At 41.9% G+C, this 25,259-nt stretch overlaps 2 protein-coding genes across 2 annotated transcripts in view; one reads left to right on the top strand and one right to left on the bottom strand.

The window, feature by feature from the left end:
- Window positions 1–7,253, bottom strand: part of LOC106603859 (rho GTPase-activating protein 26) — a 160,935-nt gene extending 153,682 nt beyond the window's left edge. The window contains exon 1 of the mRNA XM_082974755.1: window positions 6,639–7,253. Within this exon, the coding sequence (XP_082830881.1) occupies window positions 6,639–6,792 (154 nt within the window). The 5' untranslated portion in view covers window positions 6,793–7,253. The remainder of the gene's footprint in view (window positions 1–6,638) is intronic.
- Window positions 7,254–14,923: 7,670 nt separating this feature from the next.
- On the top strand, window positions 14,924–19,298 carry LOC106603858 (putative fibroblast growth factor 1). The gene is given in 5 exon segments (XM_014198057.3): window positions 14,924–14,994; window positions 14,996–15,164; window positions 16,232–16,433; window positions 18,286–18,389; window positions 18,831–19,298. Coding segments are annotated over 5 exon segments (732 nt in total). The 5' UTR covers window positions 14,924–14,938; the 3' UTR covers window positions 19,032–19,298.
- The last annotated feature ends 5,961 nt before the right edge of the window (window positions 19,299–25,259 follow it).

Raw genomic sequence — 25,259 nt, 5'->3', positions numbered from 1 at the left:
ACACACACACACACACACACACACACACACACACACACACACACACACACACACACACAATACCTATTCAGTTGTACAACTGAATGCCTTCAACTGAAATGTGTCTTCCACATTTAACCCTCTAAATCAGAGAGGTGCAGGGGGCTGCCTTAATTGTTTTACACGGCTTCAGCACCCAGGAACACTGCTTTGCTCAGGGGCAGAACGACAGATTTTTACCTTGTCAGCTCAGGGATTCAATCCAGCAACCTTTCAGTTACTGTCCCAACACTCTAACCACTAGGCTCCCTGGCGGAGACTCCCTGGGACAGTAGTGTGGTCGTTCCATTTGATTTCAAATGTTTTTTGAGCGCACCCCTTTAGATTCAAACAAAACTTGTCATACATACTTGCCCATGGTAGAAGTGTCAGAAAGTGACTTTTTGGACCTGAATGACAAAACATTCAGGAGATGTTCAAAGTTGACCCATTTTGCATACCACACCAATAATAATTATTATTATTTATTGTGTCCCTTTCAGGAAATGTGTCTTGCATCTCAACAGACCACAGCACAGCATCTCCACATAAGTGCATAAATACATAAATCACAAGCAATAACTACAGCAGACAACACAGTTCACAGTCCATAATTCAGTTGGTAAATTCTGGGAGGGGGGAGGTTGAGCAGTTATTTATTAAACTAACGTATACTGGTGGGGATGAATGATTTCTGGGCTCTGAAGGTTTTGTAAAGGTGGACTCTGTATCGGCCGGCCTGATGGTAGGAGCTGGTACTCCTGGTTGAGTGGGTGTGTCAGGTCAGTGGTAATTCTCGCTCCTGCCATCGCCACTCTCATACATTGAGACATCCATGTCTTCCTCACTGGAAAATCTAAACGGTTGAGTTTGATGTAATTTAAAAGCTTCAAACAGGGTCGTCAAACTATTTTATAAATATATATATTTTTTTTTTTTATGTAATAAAAATGGTCATTTTTTACCTTTAATGTCAATATCTAAAAACGGGTAAACGTATTTTGTAGTTGTGCATATGTTTAAGCAATAAGGCCCGAGGAGTTGTGGTATATGGCCAATATACCTTGGCTAAGGGCTGTTCTTAGGCACGACGCAACGCGGAGTGCCTGGACACAGCGCACAGCACCATGCTGCCAAACATACCCTCGTAAAACTGACCATCCTACCGATCCTCGACTTCGGTGATATCATCTATAAAATAGCCTCCAACACTCTACTCAACAAACTGGATGCAGTCTATCACAGTGCCATCCATTTTGTCACCAAAGCCCCATACACTACCCACCATTGCCACCTGTACGCTCTCGTTGGTTGGCCCTCGCTTCATACTCGTCGCCAAACACACTGGCTACAGGTCATCTACAAGTCTCTGCTAGGTAAAGCCCCGCCTTATCTCAGCTCACTGGTCACCATAGCAGCACCCACTCATAGCACGCGCTCCAGCAGGTATATCTCACTGGTCACCCCCAAAGCCAATTCCTCCTTTGGTCGTCTTTCCTTCCAGTTCTCTGCTGCCAATGACTGGAACGAACTGCAAAAATCTCTGAAGCAGGAGACTCATATCTCCCGCACCAGCTGTCAGAGCAGCTCACAGATCACTGCACCTGTACATAGCCCATCTGTAAACAGCCCATCTATCTACCTACCTCATCCCCATACTGTATTTATTTATTTTTCTTGCTCCTTTGCACTCCAGTATCTCTACTTGCACATTCATCTTCTGCACATCTACCATTCCAGTGTTTAATTGCTATATTGTAATTACTTCGCCACCATGGCCTATTTATTGCCTTAACTTACCTCATTTGCACTCACTGTATATAGACTTTTTGTTTTCTTTTGTTCTACTGTATTATTGACTGTATGTTTTGTTTATTCCATGTGTAACTCTGTGTTGTTGTATGTGTCGAATTGCTATGCTTTATCTTGGCCAGGTCGCAGTTGCAAATGAGAACTTGTTCTCAACTAGCCTACCTGGTTAAATAAAGGTGACATTTTTTTTTTTTTTTGTAATTTGCCATGGTATACTGGCCATATCCCACAAACCCCTGAGGTGCCTTATTGCTATTATAAACTGGTTACCAACGTAATTAGAGCAGTAAAAATACATGTTTTGTCATACCCATGGTATACAGTCTGATATACCATGGCTGTCAGGCAATCCGCATTCAAGGCTCGAACCACCCAGTTTATAATGTAGTTTAGACCCTATTTCATATCATCTGAGGTGTTTGTGTTGTGTCCACCACCGGTTGATACACAGCATGCTCTTGAAAACAGATGATGCTAATCATAGTCTAAGCTATGATTAGCATAGCTAGCATAGTCTAATCATAGTCTAAGCTACAACATATGCAAAACATATTTTTTTTATATACAAATACTGACATTAAAAGTAAAAAGAAAAACACTAAAAACATTTTTTCCAAGAAATTAGAAAGTACTGTAGTTTGACAACCCTGTTTGTAAGCTTTTAAATGATATCAAACTCAACAGTTTATCTTTTCCACAGCAAAATGGGTGAACTTTGAGTACCTCTATCTCATGAATGTTTTGGCATTCAGGTCCAAAAAGTCACTTTCTGACCACGTCCACCATGGGCAAATATGTATAAAAAGTTTCATTCAAATCAAAAGGGGTGTAATCAAAAAGCGATTGAAATTAAATGGAATGACCCCACAGTCAGTGTCCCTTACAGAAAAATTACATGATTTCACATGTGAAATTTCCACATTCCGTGAAAGAAATCTGGTAAAAATGTGTTTTTGGAACACTTCACATGTGTAATTTCGCATGTGAAATCAAGTCAAAACATGTGTTTTTGGAACATTTCACATGTTGAATCATGTCAAAACAGGTTTTTGGAACATTCCACATGAGATCTTGTTTTCACATGTGCTGGAGAAAGGCCTAACTTCTGGTCTGGTGATTCCCACTCTGCTTCTTACAGGGTTAGAGATGCTTCTACAGGGGAACATAGTGAGGCAGTGAGTCACTTGTCAGGTTTTTGAGGGCAATAAAGTTCAGTTACTTAGAACACAACATGGCTGAAAGCAAAGGCCATTATTTAGAGTCTCTGTTTATAGGAACTTATTTCTATAGCTGAACGTGGATGTTTAACGGCTACGTGAAATGATGCAGGTACCATTTCACTTCCTCTTAGCTGCATTCACTTGACAACAGCATCAACTAAACAAACACTGGCACCCTGTCCCCTATATAGTGCACTACTTTTGTCCAGGGCCCATATATAGAATACGGTGCCATTTGGGACACAACCATCAGCACATCCTTGCTGGACAGTGTGAAGGTGAGAAAATACCATAAAAAAAAGTTTACATTTGCTCCAGTTGCAGCTAATACTTCAGTAATAACTGTGTAACTACAATAACTGTGTAATTACAATATCCCATAACTGTATGATTTGGTCACCTCACCTGATAATACCAGTTGTTGACAGTGTGAGACATCATCTTATGTGAGGTGGAGGACTATAAAACAGCCTGCTGAGTTTCCAGTGTTTCCCCTTTATTCATTTAGCAGCTTCAAAAAAGATATACATTTTTAGTTTTTATATATTCAATAATGTAGACAGTTATATACAATTTTTGAGACGGTAAAAGAATTTCAGTGAAAACTTAAATGACTAAAAGCAGATATCTATATTATGTAGAAAAGATAATGGCACATGTTTTTTATAAGATCATTACATTTAAGTCATTTAGCAGACGCTCTTATCCAGAGCGACTTACAGTAGTGAATGCATACATTTCATTTCATGCATTTTTTTTTTTTTGTACTGGCCCCCCATGGGAATCGAACCCACAACCCTGGCGTTGCACATACCATGCTGGCATTGCAAACACCATGCTCTACCAACTGAGCCATAGCAAAGGCTGGAGAACAAACAACCACCAGAATAAAAACCAGACAGTCAGGGAAAATGTAACATTCTACAAATGTCATGACATGGGGCCACCATTGATTTTGTTATAATGTTTGCATCACTCAGATAGCATAAGACATGGGAAGATGTGTACAATTGTAGGAAAGTAGCTTTAAAATGGCAATTTTTCTCTCAGACCCCATGACAAAATGTGTAGAATTCCAGGAAATTAGCTTTAAAGTAACTGCCCAGTAAAAATCTCATTTTTAAAAGTTAATATTCTGATAACTCATACCCAAATAATGTTGTTGACTCATCCTATACTTGTAATTGTGACCAAAGTATAAATAGGAGAAAAAAATACTTCAAAAACCCCACCTAAAACTTTAATAAATGCTTGGTGTTTCCTTAGAGTATGATGTAATACTTCTCAGGAGGAGGAGCTGGCCAATCAGTGGTATAGAGGAGGATGAGCTGGCCCATGAGAGGCTACTTGCATGAATATTCTTTATGAGCGGTATACGCCCACACCATTTTGTTGTTGGGGTACGCCCACACCATTCCAACACAGAAAAACGCTTTTTAACATGCTTAATTTAAAAAATGTGGAAGGAAAACTATTTCACTCATATTGTAAGTAAGTATAGTTAATATTTCATAGAAATCTGGAAACACTGGGAAGTTACTTTAAAACAGCAAAATGTCTCTGCGGCCAATAGGAGGGCAACATTGGCCATGCCCACTACCATGACCCCCCTGCCCCCGACACTAACTTTTCCACCTCTGCTGAAAAAATCTTAGGGGAAACACTGGTTTCTGAAGGGGTAACTCCGGCCTACTCCCTAATTCTACATTTGGGGTCATTTCATCATCCCATTGTTGGACAGGATACAAGTCAACTCAGGTTTGATAGGCCATGGATACACACTCACAAAAATACTCTTCTACAGGACTATAAAAAAAACTGCAACTGGAGACATTAATTTGCCATTTCTTCCTTGAAATGTTGTGTCTGTTTTTGCACAATTAAAACCTAATGGAAATCTCTATATATATGATTCTCTGTAATGCTCACATAAAAATACCCAAGAGGCCTGAAGCACATTCCACCTGTAATAACTCATTCTAGACGATGATGACCGCACACTAAAATTACAAAGCATGTGTGTTTTAGCTATGTTATTGTGACAGTGACATACGGTAGAAGGTGGACCAATCGCATGAGGTCAACTAAAGAACAGCTCCTTTCACACAAACCTGGTCCTCAATTTTATCTCTGGGATACTGGTGGCAAACTTTAATGTCAATTAAGATATCAAAATATGCAGCGCCTGCATCCGCAGAACAGTGCCAGTAAACCCAAATGTTGCTTAATTTGAGTGATAAAAAAAACGTCATGTTTGAGGGCGGAGGTAAAACGTTTCATCTGGATCCCTAATGACAGGTTGCCCTTTGCTTACAGAACATCCATCTTGCTCCAGGGGGCTGCCTGGCTGGCTGCCTGGCTGGCAGGCTGTTGACTACTGCCAGTGTTGGTGCTGTGTGAAGTCTGTGACTGACTGTAGGATTGGCCACAGGAACCACACTCCAACCAACAGGATGGGGAAGCAGTAAATGCCACACTAACAGACGTGTAAAGTGGGGTTGAAGAATAGCCTAAAGCCTCTGGTGGAGTGTAAGGTTAACTTTCTCTCTGTGGTGAGAGGTTACAAACATGTACTTGTTGTTGTGCCACCAGCAACCAGAACAAGGACAAAGCAGAGGGACTTGCCCAGAAGGTTCATTCTGGATTTAATTTGCACAAAAGTAGAAAGCTTTGAAATAATGTGAAATGTGGTGCGATCTTGTCCAGAGCGACTTACAGTATTGAGTTCATACATTTTCATATCGTATTTGTACTGGTCCCCCGTGGGAGTCAAACACACAACTCTGGCATTGCAAGTGCCAAGCTCTACCAACTGAGCCACACAGGATAATACACATGTAACATACAATTAAAACACATGGCATATTGCCTGTGATTCAGCAGCTACACAGCCAACTGTACCTACAACAGCTGACTAGACCTAACCCCAGTTCTCCTCTGACCTGGGACTGTCGGTCACTACGGGTCATTCTGTTTCATTTCTAGACGTCCCTGACAGACAAAAGCAGAATGATCCAGATCGTTAATGGCAGCTGACTGGGCACTGTGCAGAACAGCATGGACTATCTGTTTACTGGCCTGTTTTGAACATCTATCATGAGTTAGAGTGGAGCGGAAACTTCCGGGAAATGTGTATAGTAGTGTAGTAACAGTGTGTGTCACCCTGTGAGACAACTGTGGCTAAATGTAAACACTAGCTCTTGAACTTCACACTGACTGCCTGGTGATTGGTGAACATGGACTTCAGCTTGAGGCTTAATGATACATTGTTCCAAATTCCATGTTCAACCAGCAAGCACCTGTTCTACTGCCCTCTATCTGAACTGTCACTGATGATGTTCAATGACTAACCAACTAATTATGCATGAAAAGATCAGGCAATTATGGAAATGTTATATGTTACCATACATACTTTATATACACAATATAGGCTACTTTAAATCGAAAATCATCTTTAAGAACATTAGAAATCTATCACATAGGGCTCTATTATAGGGCAATGTCTTCATTCATAGTTGTTTGGGAATATAGCTGGGCACAGAAGAGCAGTCATCATCTCAATACAAGATTGCAAATGGATTATCTTACTTTTCAATGCTTGGATGAGCGCCTTCCCATCTTTGATTAGTTCTTTGATGAATTTGTTGGTCTTGTCCAGTTCCAGTTCGTGAGACTTTAATCTGTCTCGGAACTGTGGACTGTCCAGATAGCAGTCACTAAACTCCAGAGCAGGCAGTCCCATGTTTCCTCCGAGTCCACAGCACCCGAGGTCAGAGGAGGAAGAAATCGTTGACGGGTGATGTGCAATCCACTTAAGAAGGTAGCAGAACACAGAGATTAGCACTATGCAGATACCTGTCTACAGTACTCTACATAGCCAACGCAATAATCTTGCTGACAACATGCAGGCGGGCAAACGTAGATCTGGTTTATTTTAGCCTAGGATCCAAACGGTATCCCCCCAAAAAACCGCACGCGAAAAACTGTGCTTGTATAGGAGGGAAGTACTGAAAGAATATTCACTTCTTGGCAGTCAACGATCCCAGGCAACCTGTGCATTCCTCATGACAACGCCATACTGGTCAGGAAAATAAGAGGAAGATGAAAGAAAAAAACGAGGTACGGTAGTTGCTGATTCTTCTCTGGGCGTTTTAAATGCAGAGCTTTCTCTAAAGCATTGGTGTTCGTTCCATCGTACCAACCTACCCCGAAACAGATAATCCTATGATGGATGCAGCTCTAGACCAATAGCATTGCTCGGTTCCAAAACGGTCCGAGAATGGAAGGCGCACTACAGTTGCGGGAGATGGGTGCATAAAGGAAGGGTTGGTTGGTCAAAAACGCAGTGATGTCACTTTAAAGAGCGGGGATTTCCTTATTATTATAATTTTTTACATCAACCTGCTAAGGCTAGGATTAGCAAAGCGACAGATTGTTGTTTAATCTTCAACTAATGTCCATTGGGAGAGCAATTGTTAGGTAATTACACACATCACAAGCCTTTGTGTACTCTGCATAGTTGCAAAAGGAAATGTTATCCATAATTTCAAGCAATGTGACTGTTTATGACAGCTTTAAACTAGCTATAAACGAATAAATAGTTTAGATACTACTTATAACCCCCTTATAAGTATTGCACTATAGCGAGAAAGAGAGAAAGGGTGTGTGTATGTGTGTGTGTGTGTGTGTGTGTGTGTGTGTGTGTGTTAGAGGCCGATTATGAATTTTCAACGCCGATACTGATTATTGGAGGAACAAAAAAGCCGATACAATTTGGTTTAAATAATTAAAAAACACAGTGTTGGAGAAGAAAGTAAAAGTGCAATATGGGCCATGTAAAAAAGCTAACATTTAAGTTCCTTGCTCAGAACATGAGAACATATGAAAGCTGGTGGTTCCTTTTAACATGAGTCTTCAATATTCCCAGTTAAGAAGTTTTAGGTTGTAGTTATTATAGGAATTATAGGACTATTTCTCTCTATAACATTTGCATTTCATATACCTTTGACTATTGGATGTTCTTATAGGCACTATAGTATTGCCAGCCTAATCTTGGGAGTTGATAGGCTTGAAGTCATAAACAGCGCGGTGCTTCAAGCATTGCGAAGAGCTGCTGGCAAACGCAGGAAAGTGCTGTTTGAATGAATGCATACGAGCCTGCTGCTGCCTACCACTGCTCAGTCAGACTGCTCTATCAAATATCAAATCATTGACTTAATTATAATATAATAAACACAGAAATACGAGCCTTAGGTCATTAATATGTTCAAATCCGGAAACTATAATTTCGAAAACAAAACGTTTATTCTTTCAGTGAAATACGGAACCGTTCCGTATTTTATCGAACGGGTGGCATCCCTAAGTCTAAATATTGCTGTTACATTGCACAACCTTCAATGTTATGTCATAATTATGTAAAATTCTGGCAAATTAATTACAATCTTTGTTAGGAAGAAATGGTCTTCACACAGTTCGCAACAAGCCAGGCGGCCCAAACTGCTGCACATACCCTGACTCTGCTTGCACAGAATGCAAGAGAAGTGAGTCAATTTCCCTAGTTAACATTGCCTGCTAACATGAATTTCTTTTAACTAAATATACAGTTTTAAAAATATATACTTGTGTATTGATTTTAAGAAAGGCATTGATGTTTGTGGTTAGGTACATTGGTGCAACGACAGTGCTTTTTTCGAGAATGCGCTTAAATCATCACCTAATGATTTAACCTGATTTAATCACATTGACTGTTACTCTCTCGCGGGAATTCCACTAACGGTTCGTATGTAGCCAAATGTAGCTGCTGCTCATTCAGTTTGCTTGAAAATGGTTAAAAAAAGTTAGGCCCATGTCCATAGAGACACATACCAGCTCTACTGGTAGTACTGCTACTACCAGTAGTATTACACCTGTCGACGACACAAGTTGTTCTGCTTCCACTAGCACATCCAATGCTAGCATCAGTAATTCTACATTTGTTGTTAGCCCAGCTAGCATGGACACTTGTGAATCTGATGCAGCCGAAGCGCTAATGCCCCCTTACCCGGGAAAGCACTGAACAACAGACAGGGTGTTGGACCATTGAAGAGTCGCAAATATGATGAGAACTACATTGATTTGGAGTTCACTTATATTGGGAGTAGTGCCTTTCCTCAGCCACAGTGTGTTATATGTGCAAAAGTACTATCTTACAACTCGATGAAACCTTCACTCTTGCGCAGACATTTTAGAAACAAAACATAACAATTTGAAAAATAAGCCACGCAAGTTTTTTGAGCGAGAATTAAGACGACTTTCGAGTAGTAAGACATAAAAAGCAACAGATAGCATTAATAAGAAGGGGCTAGAAGAGTCTTATATGGTGAGCTACCGAGTGGCTAGGACAGGCAAGCCCCATACTATTGTGGAGGACATAATTCTTCCTGCTGCTGTGGATATGGCTGGGACAATGCTGGGAGAAAAGGCCATAAAAACTATACAGACAATGACTTCATCAAACAACAATTTTTCACGACGCATCAGTGACATGGCAGGAGATGTTTTGAAACAATTACTGCTTTGTATACAAGCCAGTGAATTCTATGCGTTACAGCTGGATGAGTCAACATTTACATTTACATTTAAGTCATTTAGCAGACGCTCTTATCCAGAGCGACTTACATTACCCTCACAGTCCTGTGATAATCTGTTGAGGAACAAACACAACAAACTAACATTACCCTCACAGTCCTGTGGTAATCTGGTGAGGAACACAAACTAACATTACCCTCACAGTCCTGTGGTAATCTGGTGAGAAACTCAACAAACTAACGTTACCCTCACAGTCCTGTGGTAATCTGGTGAGGGACACAAACTAACATTACCCTCACAGTCCTGTGGTAATCTGGTGAGGGACACAAACTAACATTACCCTCACAGTCCTGTGGTAATCTGGTGAGAGACAAACCCAACACGCTAACAATACCCTCACAGTCCTGTGGTAATCTGGTGAGAAACAAACCCAACACGCTAACAATACCCTCACAGTCCTGTGGTAATCTGTTGAGAAACACAAACTAACGTTACCCTCACAGTCCTGTGGTAATCTGGTGAGGAACACAAACTAACATTACCCTCACAGTCCTGTGATAATCTGGTGAGAAACACAAACTAACATTACCCTCACAGTCCTGTGGTAATCTGTTAATTAAGGAACACAAACTAACGTTACCCTCACAGTCCTGTGGTAATCTGTTGAGGAACAAACACAACAAACTAACATTACCCTCACAGTCCTGTGGTAATCTGTTGAGGAACACAAACTAACATTACCCTCACAGTCCTGTGGTAATCTGTTAATTAAGGAACACAAACTAACGTTACCCTCACAGTCCTGTGGTAATCTGTTGAGGAACAAACACAACAAACTAACATTACCCTCACAGTCCTGTGATAATCTGTTGTAAAACACAACAAACTAACATTACCCTCACAGTCCTGTGATAATCTGTTGAGGAACAAACACAACAAACTAACATTACCCTCACAGTCCTGTGAAATCTGTTGATGAGCAAAGTCAACAAACTAACATTACCCTCACAAGTAATCTGTTAAAAAACACAACAAATGAACAATACCCTACTCAACAGACGTGGCGGGCCTGGCACAGCTCCTGGGATATGTCCGTTACGTTTATGGGGGGTCAATTAAGGAAGACATCCTCTTCTGCAAACCACTGGAAACCAGGACAACAGGAGAGGATATTTTAAAAGTACTGGACAGCTTTGTGACATCAAATGGACTTTGGTGGTCAAGATGTGTTGGTATCTGTACTGAAGGCGCAAAAGCCATAACAGGGAGACATAGTGGAGTGGTAACGCGCGTGCAAGCAGTTGCTCCCGACGCCACTTGGGTACACTGTAGCATCCACCGAGAGGCTCTTGCTGCCAAGGGAATGCCTGACAGCTTGAAAGACGTTTTGGACACTACAGTGAAAATTGTTATCTTTGTTAAAGCAAGGCCCCTGAACTCTCATGTATTTTCTGCACTATGCAATGATATGGGCAGCGACCATGAAACGCTTTTACAACATACAGAAGTGCTGGTTATCAAGGGGCAAAGTATTGACACGCTTTTTTAATTGAGAGACGAGCTTAAAGTTTTCATTACTGACCATCATTTTCACTTGTCTGACCGCTTGCATGATGACGAGTTTCTCACATGACTGGCCTATCTGAGTGATGTTTTTTGTCACCTGAATGATCTGAATCAAATCAAATCAAATCAGGATTACAGGGACTCTCCGCAACTATATTTCAATGTGCGGGACAAAATTGAGGCTATGATTAAGAAGTTGGAGCTCTTCTCTGTCTGCATTAACAAGGACAACACACAGGTCTTTCCATCATTGTATGATTTTTTGTGTGCAAATGAACTCAAGCTTACAGACAATGTCAAATGTGATATAGCGAAACACCTGAGTGAGTTGGGTGCACAATTACGCAGGTACTTTCCCGAAACGGATGACACAAACAACTGGATTCGTTATCCCTTTCATGTCCTGCCTCCAGTCCACTTACCGATATCTGAACAAGAGAGCCTCATCCAAATTGCAAGAAGCGGTTCTGTGAAAATTTAATTCAATCAGAAGCCACTGCCGGATTTCTGGATTGGGCTGCGCTCAGAGTATCCTCCCTTGGCAAATCACACTATGTGAGACGTACCTATGTGAGAGTGGATTCTCGGCCCTCACTAGCATGAAAACTAAATACAGGCACAGACTGTGTGTGGGAAATGATTTAAGACTGAGACTCTCTCCAATACAACCCAACATTGCAGAGTTATGTGCATCCTTTCAAGCACACCCTTCTCATTAACATGTGTTGAATTATTCACCATTTTCGATGAACAAATCAGGTTTTATATGTAAGATGGCTAAATAAAGAGCAGAATTATTGATTATTATTCTATTATTTTTTGTGCCCTGATCCTATAAGAGCTCTTTGTCATTTCCCACAAGCCGGGTTGTGACAAAAACTCACACTCATTCTTATGTTTAATAAATGTATCGTATAGTGCTTTTACACCTGTATTGCTTGCTGGTTGGGGTTTTAGGCTGGGTTTCTGTACAGCACTTTATGACATCAGCTGATGTAAGAAGGGCTTTATAAATACATTTGATTGATTGATTGATTGATTGATTGATTGATTGATTGATTGATTGATTGATTGATTGATTGATTGATTGATTGATAGTGTGTGTGGCAGGCTTACGATGAAGGCAAAAAACAACATTTGAGAGTGCACTGACCCTGGTGCTAGAGGGGGTACGTAGCTGGAGGTTGAATGTTTGAAGGGGTACGGGACTATAAAAAGTTTGGGAACCACTGCTGTACAGTACAGTGTCCCATGTATTCTAGTAGTGTCCCGTATACTGTACAGTACAGTGTCCATGTATTCTAGTAGTGTCCCGTATACTGTACAGTACAGTGTCCCATGTATTCTAGTAGTGTCCCGTATACTGTACAGTACAGTGTCCCATGTATTCTAGTAGTGTCCCGTATACTGTACAGTACAGTGTCCCATGTATTCTAGTAGTGTCCCGTATACTGTGCAGTACAGTGTCCCATGTATTCTAGTAGTGTCCCGTATACTGTACAGTACAGTGTCCCATGTATTCTAGTAGTGTCCCGTATACTGTGCAGTACAGTGTCCCATGTATTCTAGTAGTGTCCCGTATACTGTACAGTACAGTGTCCCATGTATTCTAGTAGTGTCCCGTATACTGTACAGTACAGTGTCCCATGTATTCTAGTAGTGTCCCGTATACTGTACAGTACAGTGTCCCATGTATTCTAGTAGTGTCCCGTATACTGTACAGTACAGTGTCCCATGTATTCTAGTAGTGTCCCGTATACTGTACAGTACAGTGTCCCATGTATTCTAGTAGTGTCCCGTATACTGTACAGTACAGTGTCCCATGTATTCTAGTAGTGTCCCGTATACTGTACAGTACAGTGTCACATGAATTCTAGTAGTGTCCCAGTGGCCCATTCTCTAGTAGCCTATAGTAGTCTTTTATAGGGTGGTTTGTTCCAGCTGCCATCAACTAAGCCATAAAAATAAACATTTACATTGAATTTGATGTAATATTCTGCAAGATATGGGAGCAGTTTTGGGGGAGCAATTTTTTTAGGCACTATGAATGAATTTTAGAATCACATAGTTCATCCACAATATTTTTCCTTGTTGAATGAGTGGTGTGCAATCACCCATTTTGAACTCTCAACCAACCATGTCATGGAAGTACATGCATCATTCCCTGAGGCTTGAGCCGGTCACTCATAGATAGAGGAGAAAGGTGTTCCCCTCTGGGTGACATGCTGGGGAGGAGAATGCCCCTCTCTGTCTCCAGTCTAGCCAGTGCTAGCATCCCTAGCCCCAGCCAACTGTGTGGTAGGGGGAGACACAGTGGGCCTTTCAGTCCCCCTCAGCGTTGGTCCAAAAAGCCTGTTTCTAGAGGGTCCCGAGAACGTTAGAAACAGCAATCAGGAAGTCTTCAGGGGAACTCTCGCATATACTCATAAGCCAGGCCGAGGGTGATCTCACAGCTGGGACATTTTGGCGAGACTCCAGAGCACTCTTAGATGGGAAAGACACTTAAGAACTTGCCATATTCTCTTATCCTCTTTCCAGAGAGGCCAGGGGCCCATTGCTGTCATACCGCTGGTGTTATACAATTCACATATGTATTACACTGGGTGTCATTCACCATATGAAGCCCTAAGCCATGGGCAGCGTCTCACTTATTGATAATGGCTACCTCTACTACCTCTATATAATGCACTCACAGAACACTTTCTATGCATGTACAGCACAGGCGGCCAGTGGCACCTTCATTTGGGAGGACGGGCTCATAGTAATAGCTGGAACGGGAAAAAATGGAACGGTATCGAACATATCAAACATGTTTTCCATGTGGTTGATACCATTCCATTCATTCCATTCCAGCCATTATTATGAGCTGTCCTCCCCTCAGCAGCCTCCTGTGACGTACAGTCATCTGTGACTGGAATCTTCTTTCTGAGGCGTTTGTAAGGAGAGCGTATAATATTTTATTGGTGGTCTTGTCTGCCATCTCCTGGTTAAAGCAAGTGCTACAAAAGGCCTGTCAAATCCGGGACTTTCAAATTGCTGTGAAAAATGAATAGGTGAGGGATAACTAGATCAGGTGTGTGTTCTTAATAACATGCAATGATCACTATGTTTAAAGTTCACATCTCACAAAGAAATATCCTTCTTTAAAGTCATCAATGTGATGATACACCTCCACAACTGTTGACATCAATGATGTCTGGGTATACTCCATGTGTTCTGCCTCCAATGAATGTTAAAGTTACCTGATGTATTTTCAACATTATTTCCCTTAGACTGTATTATAAATGATTGAACATGCAGATGTAGTGTATGAATTATTGGATGGCCACAGTTTGGGAAAGCGCCCTTGAAGACTAAAAACAGCAGTCCACATGAGGCAGAGTGAATTATTCATTCAGCCTGCACTTCCTATGTTTGTGACAGTGTGGCTCTACAGCAACACTCAGTGCCTTGCCTTGCCTACCACAGTAAAAATAGAACCAGAGAGTAGTTAACAAGAGCTTTGCTTTTCTCTTACTGAGATGTCATGGATGGAGTTATGGTGTAACCCTTTATTATAAAGGTGTTGCTCACTCACTTCCTGTTTTAATTCACATTAATCTTGTTTATGTGACGTTTTTCTTTTATGTCTCCAGGAGAGCCAATAGGAATGTATCATATCATAGGCAGCCTGCTCACTTCCCGGTGCAGGCCAGGGACCCACGTCACTCCTTGAGCTAGTGGTTTAAATATAGCCCTGACGACGGCCTGCTGAAATGGATCTGGTGACGCTGGGCGGCCCCTGGATGATTGACGGAGTACAAATACAGACAGTCACCCAGGCAGCCACTGCACCACAGGGGCCAGTTCTCCCAGGAGACTCACTTCCACAGGAGGTCTGACACACAGACGCTGAGAGACTCATCCAATTCACACTCAGGAAGAAGCGTCAGGGCGGACATGCTGGCTCATCTGGGGCATTGTCACGTGGCGTTGTCACAGGTAAGTTCTGTCTTGGTCGGATCCGGTCCCACCCACTCTCAGCCAGTCGCTGGACGTCATTCGCAGCCAGGGGTTTGTCCTGGTGTTCTCCGGATCTTGTCTGGCACCACAGTAACAGTTCCACTTCCAGTTCCACTCCTACTGCTGCTGCTTGGAAAAATAGGCTCTATGTGGGAAGGCCTAGCTTTCCTGTGGCTTTTTTTTCTTAACCAAGGCCAGTATGATTTCCAAGACATTCCGGATATGGAGTCTGGCTAAGCCTGTGTATGCTAATGATAACAGGGCTACCACTGGCTACCGTTCTGCTTTAAATCTAAAAAGGCCAGGCTCCATGACAGCTGCACGGGGCTCTTTTTACAGGACAAAAGATTATGAAGATTTTCACTGCAAGTCATCTCCATTTTCTGGGTGAACGTGACTGTGCTGCCTACTAATCCAGACCAGGAAAGTGATTTGATCAGGGATTAGTCATTCTCAAGAGGTTGGCTTTTTTGCTTGTTTGACTGATTAGAGTGATTGACAGGTGACCTTGGAGCCAAACAGCTGGGAATAGACTGATCCCATGTGGCTGTGCACTTTACATTATGGCTGCAGACAGAGATATTGATATGCTATAAAGTTTTAGGACTGTTTTCTGTTGTCTTTCAAGTCATTTTAGAGAGGTCCTATTTTATTTGTGTACAAACATAGTGTATTAGAAATATACTTTTCGCTGAATGCTTTGCTTTCTAATATTTGTGATGTGTTGAAACATTTGTAATATGATATCACTGCCATCTGCAACTGATATCTATGTGAATTTAATCACATTACTTTAAACAATGAAAGCAAACAAGTCTGCACATGTGGCGATTTGCTTGGCCCGCAACGCAATCTGATTCATGCACCATTTCATATGCAAACCGGAGGTCCATGTAAGGCAATCGGATTTTTCTCGTAATCAAATTATAAGGCGGTCTTATCCCGCGTTACAGTTACATTTTTTCTCTTCCTTGAATAAAACGAGAGCGCATATCCCACACCTTCAGTGATACCAGAATCAACAATTGTCCCGTGACTCTGTCCAGCCACAGGGGCATTTAGCGCGCACCTCTCGTCCAGAGGGACTCTACAGAATGACAGAGGGAGAAATTACTGTGCTCTCCATGGGGCCAACGACACAGCAAAACTACAGACCTCTCATACGGCTCTACTGTATGAACGGAGGACATCATCTGCAGATCCTACCAGATGGGACTGTCGCGGGCAGCAGAGATGAAAATAAAGATGGTAAGAATTGTTTTGGGGAGGTATTCGATATTCTGAACTATAATACACAGTTAAATTAACATATGATGAATGTTTAGTTAAGTTTTGGTATTGTAGGCTATAAACATAAATAAAGATTCGCACACTTTATACACTGAACAAAAATATAAACGCAACATGTAAAGTGCTGGTCCCAGTGGCGGTTCTAGCTTGTATGGCTCCCTGGGCGCCCCCCCCCCCAAAAAAACCCCCCACCATTCTGCACTAACTGTAAATTTTATTCAGACATTAGAAACAACACAAATAAATAATCATAACATTTAAAACTATGTAAATATAAAAATATATACAATAATAAGACTCATAAATATCAAAAAGAAGTAACAAAGACAAATGTTGATTTGGCACTCGAGCATCAATACATTACCCATCCCCCAACACTGTCAACTAAGAGTCAAGACTAAACCAGATTCACCTTGGTGGTGTGCAGACTGGTTTTATATTATTCTTAACGACTTCACACAAACCAGAAAAAAATGCAACAATATGTCTGTGAAACTATATATTCACAGTGTTATGAATGAATTGTGATTTATTTGGTAGCATTTCGTAGTGTGACTGATTTACTAATTGCATTAGTACTGTACAAAGTTAGAGGTGTGCTATTTGATAGATTCCCCCGCTCCCCCTACCTCGGGCTTCCAGTGGGGAGACCTGAGGTCAACCTACCCCCGCCCCCCTCCCCATCTTGGACTTCTGAGTGGGAGACCTTCCCAGGCAGTAGCCTACCTAGCTCACAAACTAGAATCAGGGCGCCCACTCCGACAAGGTTAATTGACCCACATTCCCACACGGTGACATGAAATCATTAACGTGACGTGTAAATGAGCGATAGAAAACCGATCGCACAAATGTCACCATTCCCCCAAAATTGTGCTGGTGCACCGTGCCTCCCCCGGCGAGATGCCGCCCTGGGCGGCCGCCCATGTCACCTATACCTAAATCCGCCACTGGCTGGTCCCATGTTTCATGAGCTGAAATAAAAGATCCCCGAAAATATCTATATGAACAAAAAGCATATTTCTCTCAAATGTTGTGAACAAATATGTTTATATCCCTGTTAGTGAGCATTTTATCATTTGTCAAGATAATCCATCCACCTGAAATGTGTGGCATATTAAGAAGTTGATTAAACAGCATGATCATTAAACAGGTGCACATTGTGCTGGGGACAATAAAAGGCCACTTTAAAATGTGTAGTATTGTCACACAACACAATGGCTCAAGTGTTTCACATTTTCAGGGAGCATGCAATTGGCATGCTGACTGCAGGAATGTCCACCAGAGCTCTTTGTCAGAGAATTGAATGTTAATTTCTCTACCTCCAACGTCGTTTTAGAGAATTTGGCAGTACGTCCAACCGGCCTCACACACACAGTTCAGTTGACTGATTTCCTTATATGAACTGTAATTCAGCAATATCGTTGAAATTGTTGCATGTTGCGTTTATATTTTTAAGCTCCCAGTAATTAATTGGTGAATCACCAATGTTTCGGCATCACTGTGCTTTCTTCAGGCTTTAGTTTGGTGTTGACATGCAGAGGAGCATAGGCCTACTAACACCTTATGTTTACAGTTATTTAGAATAGCCTATAGGCATATCAGCTACTTACCGCAGAGATAATACATAGTTGAATACGTTTATTTATACCATTAAGAAACAATATCACTTTTGTGAAGTATTTAGAGGAACAGCCTTATTCTCACACCTTTCTAATAATGTTCTCATGATAGGCTTTAGGGACAACCTGACGGCAACTAGCAATACAATCAGCCCATCGTTTTGACACCAGCCTGTGTATTTGTGCTCTAGACATCCTGAAGGTAAAAGCAGTGAGTGTTGGTGTGGTGGCCATCAAGGGCCATGAGACGGGCCGTTATCTGGCCATGGACAAAGATGGTAATCTCTATGGATCGGTGAGTCTCTCCTAGCAACACTATGGAAATTACTGTATCAAACTCTGTATAAAATGAAACAGTTCCTAATCAAAAACCCAGATGGAAAACTACAGTGTAGCTTTCACCTCTTTGAGTTAGACAATTTGATCATGTAGCCTAACTAACCTAAGAATTATTATGAGTAATCCATTACCCTGGGGGTAATCACAATCATCAAGAGATGAGAAACATCAACCAAACAGATGTATCAGAATGGGTTGCTTTGGGTTTCCTATCTTGAAGTCAAAGTCTTCATTCATTGTATCTTGAAGTCAAAGTCTTCATTTATTATAATGATTAGAGGCTAGGTTTCCGGACACAGAAAATCTCCATTGAGCATACTTTTTGTCCGGGACTAGGTTTAATATGTGTCCAGGAAACCAGCCCTAAATGTTCTTAATCTAACTTTATTTATTCCAGAAAACTCTGAAGGATGAGTGTTACTTCCTGGAGAAGATGGAGGAGAACCATTACAACACGTACAGGTCTCAGAAGTACCAGGCCAAAGACTGGTTCCTGGGGCTCAAGAGGAACGGGCAGCCTAAAGCTGGCCAAAGGACACACATAGGCCAGAAGGCCATATATTTTCTGCCTCGGCCTGTTGACAACACCACCATGTAAAGGCAGAAGACAGGAAATGCCAACAATGACCCTGTCACAGCAATCAATCACCTCAATTCACTTTGAACAATGTGCTCTTAATCAATAAGTAAATGTGACAAAGCATCAATAATAATTATGTTATTATATTTTATGATCAATGGGCCATTTTAATGTATTCCTTTTGTACAATAATAGCATATGTATCACACAAATTGTTTCTTATTTATATCCTATGTTTCCTCATATTTGTTGGAGAATATTTATTAATAAAATGTTGTAAAAATATATTTGTATTTTAGTTTTCATAATAGAATGGGCACATTTTCATTGAAATACAATTTCATATTGAATATTGTAGCAAACGCTGGAATTATATTATCATAGGACTCGTAGCATGTCCCATAACAACTATTACAAAGGTTATTAGACTGGTGTTACTTTAGTCCTACTGACACATGTGGCACGTTCTTATTTTCTTTACTTTTACCCTTAAGGAATAGTATATTATAAAGTGGGTGGTTCCAGCCCTGAATGCTGATTGGCTGACAGCTGTGGTATGTCAGACCATATACACGGTTATGACAATATATTCATTTTTACTGTTCTAATTACGTTGGTAACCAGTTTATAATAGCAATAAGGCACCTCAGAGGTTTGTGCTATATGGCTTATATACCACGGGCTAAGACCTCGTGCCATATTGCTAAATTTTATCACACTGTTTTTACTTATTCTTGTTTGTACGGTACTGTCATACTCATAAATACTGAGAAGAGATATTGACTATGACCATAGGGTGGCAGCATTGAACCTTGCTCAATTCATACTGTTCATTCAGGAAACGTAACGTAGGAGTACAGCTGAAATAGATCTGTTGTTTGGTAGAAACCTGTTGATATAAGCATGGCCATAATTACATATGAGGGCACGAGGTCTGGACCTTGATAATCTTTTCTAATTTTAAAATATATATATATATATACACCTGACCTATTTTATATATATAGATATATACAGTACCAGTCAAAAGTTTGGACACACCTACTCATTCCAGGGTTTTTATTTATTTTTGCTATTTTCTACAACCAGCTTCACCCACAACATTTGGCATCAGCAAACCGCTCGCCCACATGACGCCATAAACGCTGTCTGCCAACTGCCCTGTACAGTTGAAACTGGGATTCATCCGTGAAGAGCACACTTCTTCAGCGTGCCAGTAGCCATCAAAAGTGAGCATTTGCCCACTGAAGTCGGTTACAAGCTGAACTGTGGTCAGGTCAAGACCCTAGTGGGACGACGAGCACGCAGATGAGCTTCCCAGATGAGCTTCCCTTTCTGAAAGTTTGTGCAGAAATTCTTCAGTTGTGCAAACCCATAGTTTCATCAGCTGTTTGGGTGGCTGGTCTCAGACGATCCTGCAGGTGAAGAAGCCGGATGTGGAGGGCTTGCATGGTTACACTTGGTAAGAGGTTGTGAGGCCGGTTGGACGTACTGCGAAATTCTCTAAAACTACATTGGTAGAGAAATGAACATTCAATTATATGGCAACAGCTCTGGTGGACATTCCTGCAGTCAGCATGTCAAGTGCACGCTCCCTCAAAACTTGAGACATCTGTGGCATTGTGTTGTGTGACAAAACTGCACATTTTAGAGTGGCCTTTTATTGTCCTCAGCACAAGGTCCACCTGTGTAATGATCATGTTGTTTAATCAGCTTCTTAATACGCCAAAACCTGTCAGGTGGATGGATTATCTTGGCAAAGGATAAAATGCTCACTAACAGGGATGTTGTGCAAAACATTTGAGAGAATGAAGCTCTTTGTGCATATTGAACATTTTGTGGATCTTTTATTTCAGCTCTTGAATTGAGTTTATATTTGTGTTCAGTATATATATTACTGGTCAACATCTAAATATTGCTCCCAGCATTGATCAAAGCTCAGAACGCTTATATTCTTGATCTGACGGAGTTCTAATCGCGCCTGCCTCTTTGCAAATGAGTGGAATGACGCTCAGTAGTTTGTTCATTATGTTCTCCTGCGTCCACCGGATTTGGCTCCCCGATTTGCCTTTTTAGCATCACATTCACCACTCTCTCATTCAGGGCACAGACCGAGGGACTGAGATGTGAAACAAACTACCCAAGGTCGCAGTCGGCTCAATAGGGAACTAGTATAGAGATACTGCTGACAGATGCCGGACAAAAGGCCATTTTAAAACTGTCCCGCGACTCCTGCTGTGTTTACAGACATCCCCCAAACAAAAAACGACTCTCGGAGAATGAGTGCACTACGACACAACTGGTAAATAGTCGCTAATATATATAATCAGGCTGAATCACATCCGGCCGTGATTGAGTCCCATAGGGCGGCGCACAATTGGCCCAGCGTCGTCCGGGTTTGGCCGGGGTAGGCCGTCATAGTACATAAGAATTTCTTCTTAACTGACTTGACTAGTTAAATAATGGTTACATTTTAAAAAAGTATTTTAAATATTACGATACGAGCGCTTATTTCAAATATCGCTCTGTAAGCCACGCCCCAGTGGTCAGAGCTAGGCATGTTGGACAGGAACATGTTTTAAAGCCATAGCCGCAGGAAGTAGTTTGAGGGTGGGATCCTGTCCCCGCTGCAGACGGCTATACCGGTCCGCTAATACAGGGCTATTAAAGGCCCAGTGCACTACTTTTGTGAAAAATACTTTTTTCAATTTTTTTAAATATTTGTTTATATTTTTCAGGGTTTGCTGCAATCAATCAATCAAATGTATTTATAAAGCTGTTTTTACATCAGCCGATGTCACAAAGTGCTATACAGAAACACAGCCTAAAACCACAAACAGCAAGCAATGCAGATGTAGAAGCACAGTGGCTAGGAAAAACTCCCTAGAAAGGTAAGAACCTAGGAAGAAACCTAGAGAGGAACCAGGCTCTGAGGGGTGGCCAGCCCTCTTCTGGCTGTGCCGGGTGGAGATTATAACAGTACATGGCCAAGATTTTCAAACGTTCATAGATGACCAGCAGGGTCAAATAATAATAATCACAGTGGTTGTAGAGGGTGCAACAGGTCAGCACCTCAGGAGTAAATGTCAGTTAGCTTTTCATAGTCGATCATTCAGAGTTAGAGACAGCAGGTGCGGTAGAGAGAGAGAGTCGGAAACAGCAGGTCCGGGACAAGGTAGCACGTCCGGTGAACAGGACAGGGTTCCATAGCCGCAGGCAGAACAGTTGAAACTGGAGCAGCAGCATAACCAGGTGGACTGAGGACAGCAAGGAGTCATCAGGCCAGGTAGTCCTGTTGCATGGTCCTAGAGCTCAGTTCATCCAAGAGAAGAGAAAAGGAGAGAGAGAGAGAAAGAGAGAGAGGGAATTAGAGGGAGCATCCGGACACCGGTTAAGACAGGAGAAATACTCCAGATATAACAGACTGACCCTAGCCCCCTGACACATAAACTATTGCAGCATAAATACTGGAGGCTGAGACAGAAGGGGTCGGGAGACACTGTGGCCCTGTCCGACGATACCCCCGGACAGGGCCAAACAGGCAGGATATAACCCCACCCACTTTGCCAAAGTACTGCCCCCACACCACTAGAGGGATATCTTCAACCACCAACTTACTACCCTGAGACAAGGCCAAGTACAGCCCATTAATATCTCCCCCATGGCACAAACCCGAGGGTGCGCCAACCTGACTCAGCCCCCGTAATAGGGTTTGAGGCAGAGAATCCCAGTGGAGAGAGGGGAACCGGCCAGGCAGAGACAGCAAGGGCGGTTTGTCGCCTCCAGTGCCTTTCAGTTCACCTTCACACCCCTGGGCCAGACTATACTCAATCATAGGGCCTATTGAAGAGATGAGTCTTCAATAAAGACTTAAACGTCGAGACTGAGTCTGCGTCTTTCACATGGATATGGATATGCAGACCATTCCATAAAAATGGAGCTCTGTAGGAGAAAGCCCTGCCTCCAGCTGTTTGCTTAGAAATTCTAGGGACAATAAGGAGGCCAGCATTTTGTGACCGTAGCGTACGTGCAGGTATGTGCGGCAGGACCAAATCGAAAAGATAGGTAGGAGCAAGCCCATGTAATGCTTTGTAGGTTAGCAGTAAAACCCTTGCCTTAACAGGAAGCCAGAGTAGAGAGGCTAGCAAGATTCTAGTAGCCGTGTTTAGCACTAACTGAAGTTTATTTAGTGCTTTTTCCAGGTAGCTGGAAAGTAGAGAATCGCAGTAGTCTAATCTAGAAGTGCTAAAAGCATGGATAGATTTTTCTGCATCCTTTTTGGACAGAAAGTTTCAAATTTTTGCAATGTTACGTAGATGGAAAAAAGCTGTCGTTGAAACAGTCTTGATATGTTTGTCAAAAGAGAGATCAGGGTCCAGAGTAACGCCGAGGTTCTTCACAGTTTTATTTGAAACGACTGTACAACCATCAAGATGAATTGTCAGATCCAACAGAAGATCTCTTTGTTTCTTGGGACCTAGAACTAGCATCTCAGTTTTGTCCGAGTTTAAAATTTAAAAAAATGCCGCCATCCACTTCCTTATGTCTGAAACACAGGCTTCCAGGGAGTGCAATTTTGGGGCTTCACCATGTTTCATTGAAATGTACAGCTGTGAACTGAAATATATAGTGAAAACAATAGTGGTCCTATAACGGAACCTTGAGGAACACCACAATTTGCAGCACCCTCAGCACACCTACTTCCCGCGGCTATGTGTAAAGCCTCTCATTTTACAATTGGTCCGCCTTGGTTCTGTGTAGCCTAGTTATGCTAATGTATTTGAGACCAGTGTCTTGCAGTTAATTTTGTCTTTGACTTAATAAGTAAAATATCTTTGAGTAGTAAGCAGGGAAACAGAGTCTCAGACAGTTCTCAATTGAACATACCAGAGGGGGGCATCGTTTACTGCCTAAATTACTGGTGTTCTTACCACCAGTGTTCGGAATACATTGAGATTTGTGAAAATACAGACCATGGGACTCCTTTTTACAAGGAGATTTATTTGTCAAAGGTCTGCGGTGGGTCTGTGTAAGCTAATTGATTATATTGGAGACAGGTTTATTGCAGTGAATGTCACGTTTTAATTTACTGTTATAATATTTCAAAGTAGCAGCCATATAACAGCCAGGAAAACAAATTGTTCTCACTTTATGATAGAACATTCACAGTGGCGCACTTTACCTGAATTGTTAGAATGTTCTTGTGACCATAACGAAACGACTTATTTTACTCAAATAGAGATATAATTAAATTGTGTTTTCTTTGAAAATATGGGTCTTGCTGAGAATAGAGCATTCACTTTTCTGCCTGAGTGTGGAGCTGTTTAGCCCAATTTCCTGGATTATTTTGTGAACAGAACAAAACTCCTTATTTTACTCAACTATAGATTTAAATAAACGGCGTATCTTTAAAATGACGGGCCAGGCTGACATGGACTGTTTTCTCACCTTATTCTCCTACCAGGTAACAAGAAGTGAAAACTAAACAAGGACTGAAGCAATAGACTCCTTATTTTACTCAACAAGAGATTGAACGCTACCTGAATCCAGGCTGCATCACATCCGGCCGTGATTGGGAGTCCCATAGGGCGGCGCACAATTGGCCCAGCGTCGTCCGGGTTTGTTCGGCCGTCATTGTAAATAAGAATTTGTTCTTAAGTTCTTAACTGACTTGCCTAGTTAAATAACGGTTAATTAAGTAAAAAAAAACTAAAAATAATATGTACTCAGAAAAGTAACATAAGTACAGTATCACAGCGAGGTCAAAAAGGTGTGTGTATTAGTCAGTGTCCACAGTTGATTATTATCTACCCCCAGTGCATGTGGTGTACTATGTTAGCCATGCTCTCACAAACCCTCATCTTTTCTCTTTCTCTGTCTTCCCTTCTGGAGGGCCTGAGGCTCTTGGACCGCGACTGAGAATACCCTGGCCTGACAACTGGACGCGCCTGGCCCAGTCTTACCTGGCCCCCCTCTACCTGCTACCTGCTTGTTGCTGCCTCTCTGTTGCTGCCTCTCTGTTGCTGCCTCTCTGTTGCTGCCTCTATGTTGCTGCCTCTCTGTTGCTGCCTCTCTGTTGCTGCCTCTCTGTTGCTGCCTCTATGTTGCTGCCTCTCTGTTGCTGCCTCTCTGTTGCTGCCTCTCTGTTGCTGCCTCTCTGTTGCTGTCTCTCTGTTGCTGCCTCTCTGTTGCTGCCTCCACTGGTTCTTTCTCTGTCAGTTATGAGTTATTCCATACCAAGGCTAG

The sequence above is a fragment of the Salmo salar genome, chromosome 04, assembly GCF_965601325.2.
Source record: "Salmo salar chromosome 04, fSalSal1, whole genome shotgun sequence".
Taxonomy (NCBI): Eukaryota; Metazoa; Chordata; class Actinopteri; order Salmoniformes; family Salmonidae; genus Salmo; species Salmo salar.
Note: the sequence above shows the minus strand (reverse complement) of the source record. Positions and strands in the feature narration are given on the sequence as shown.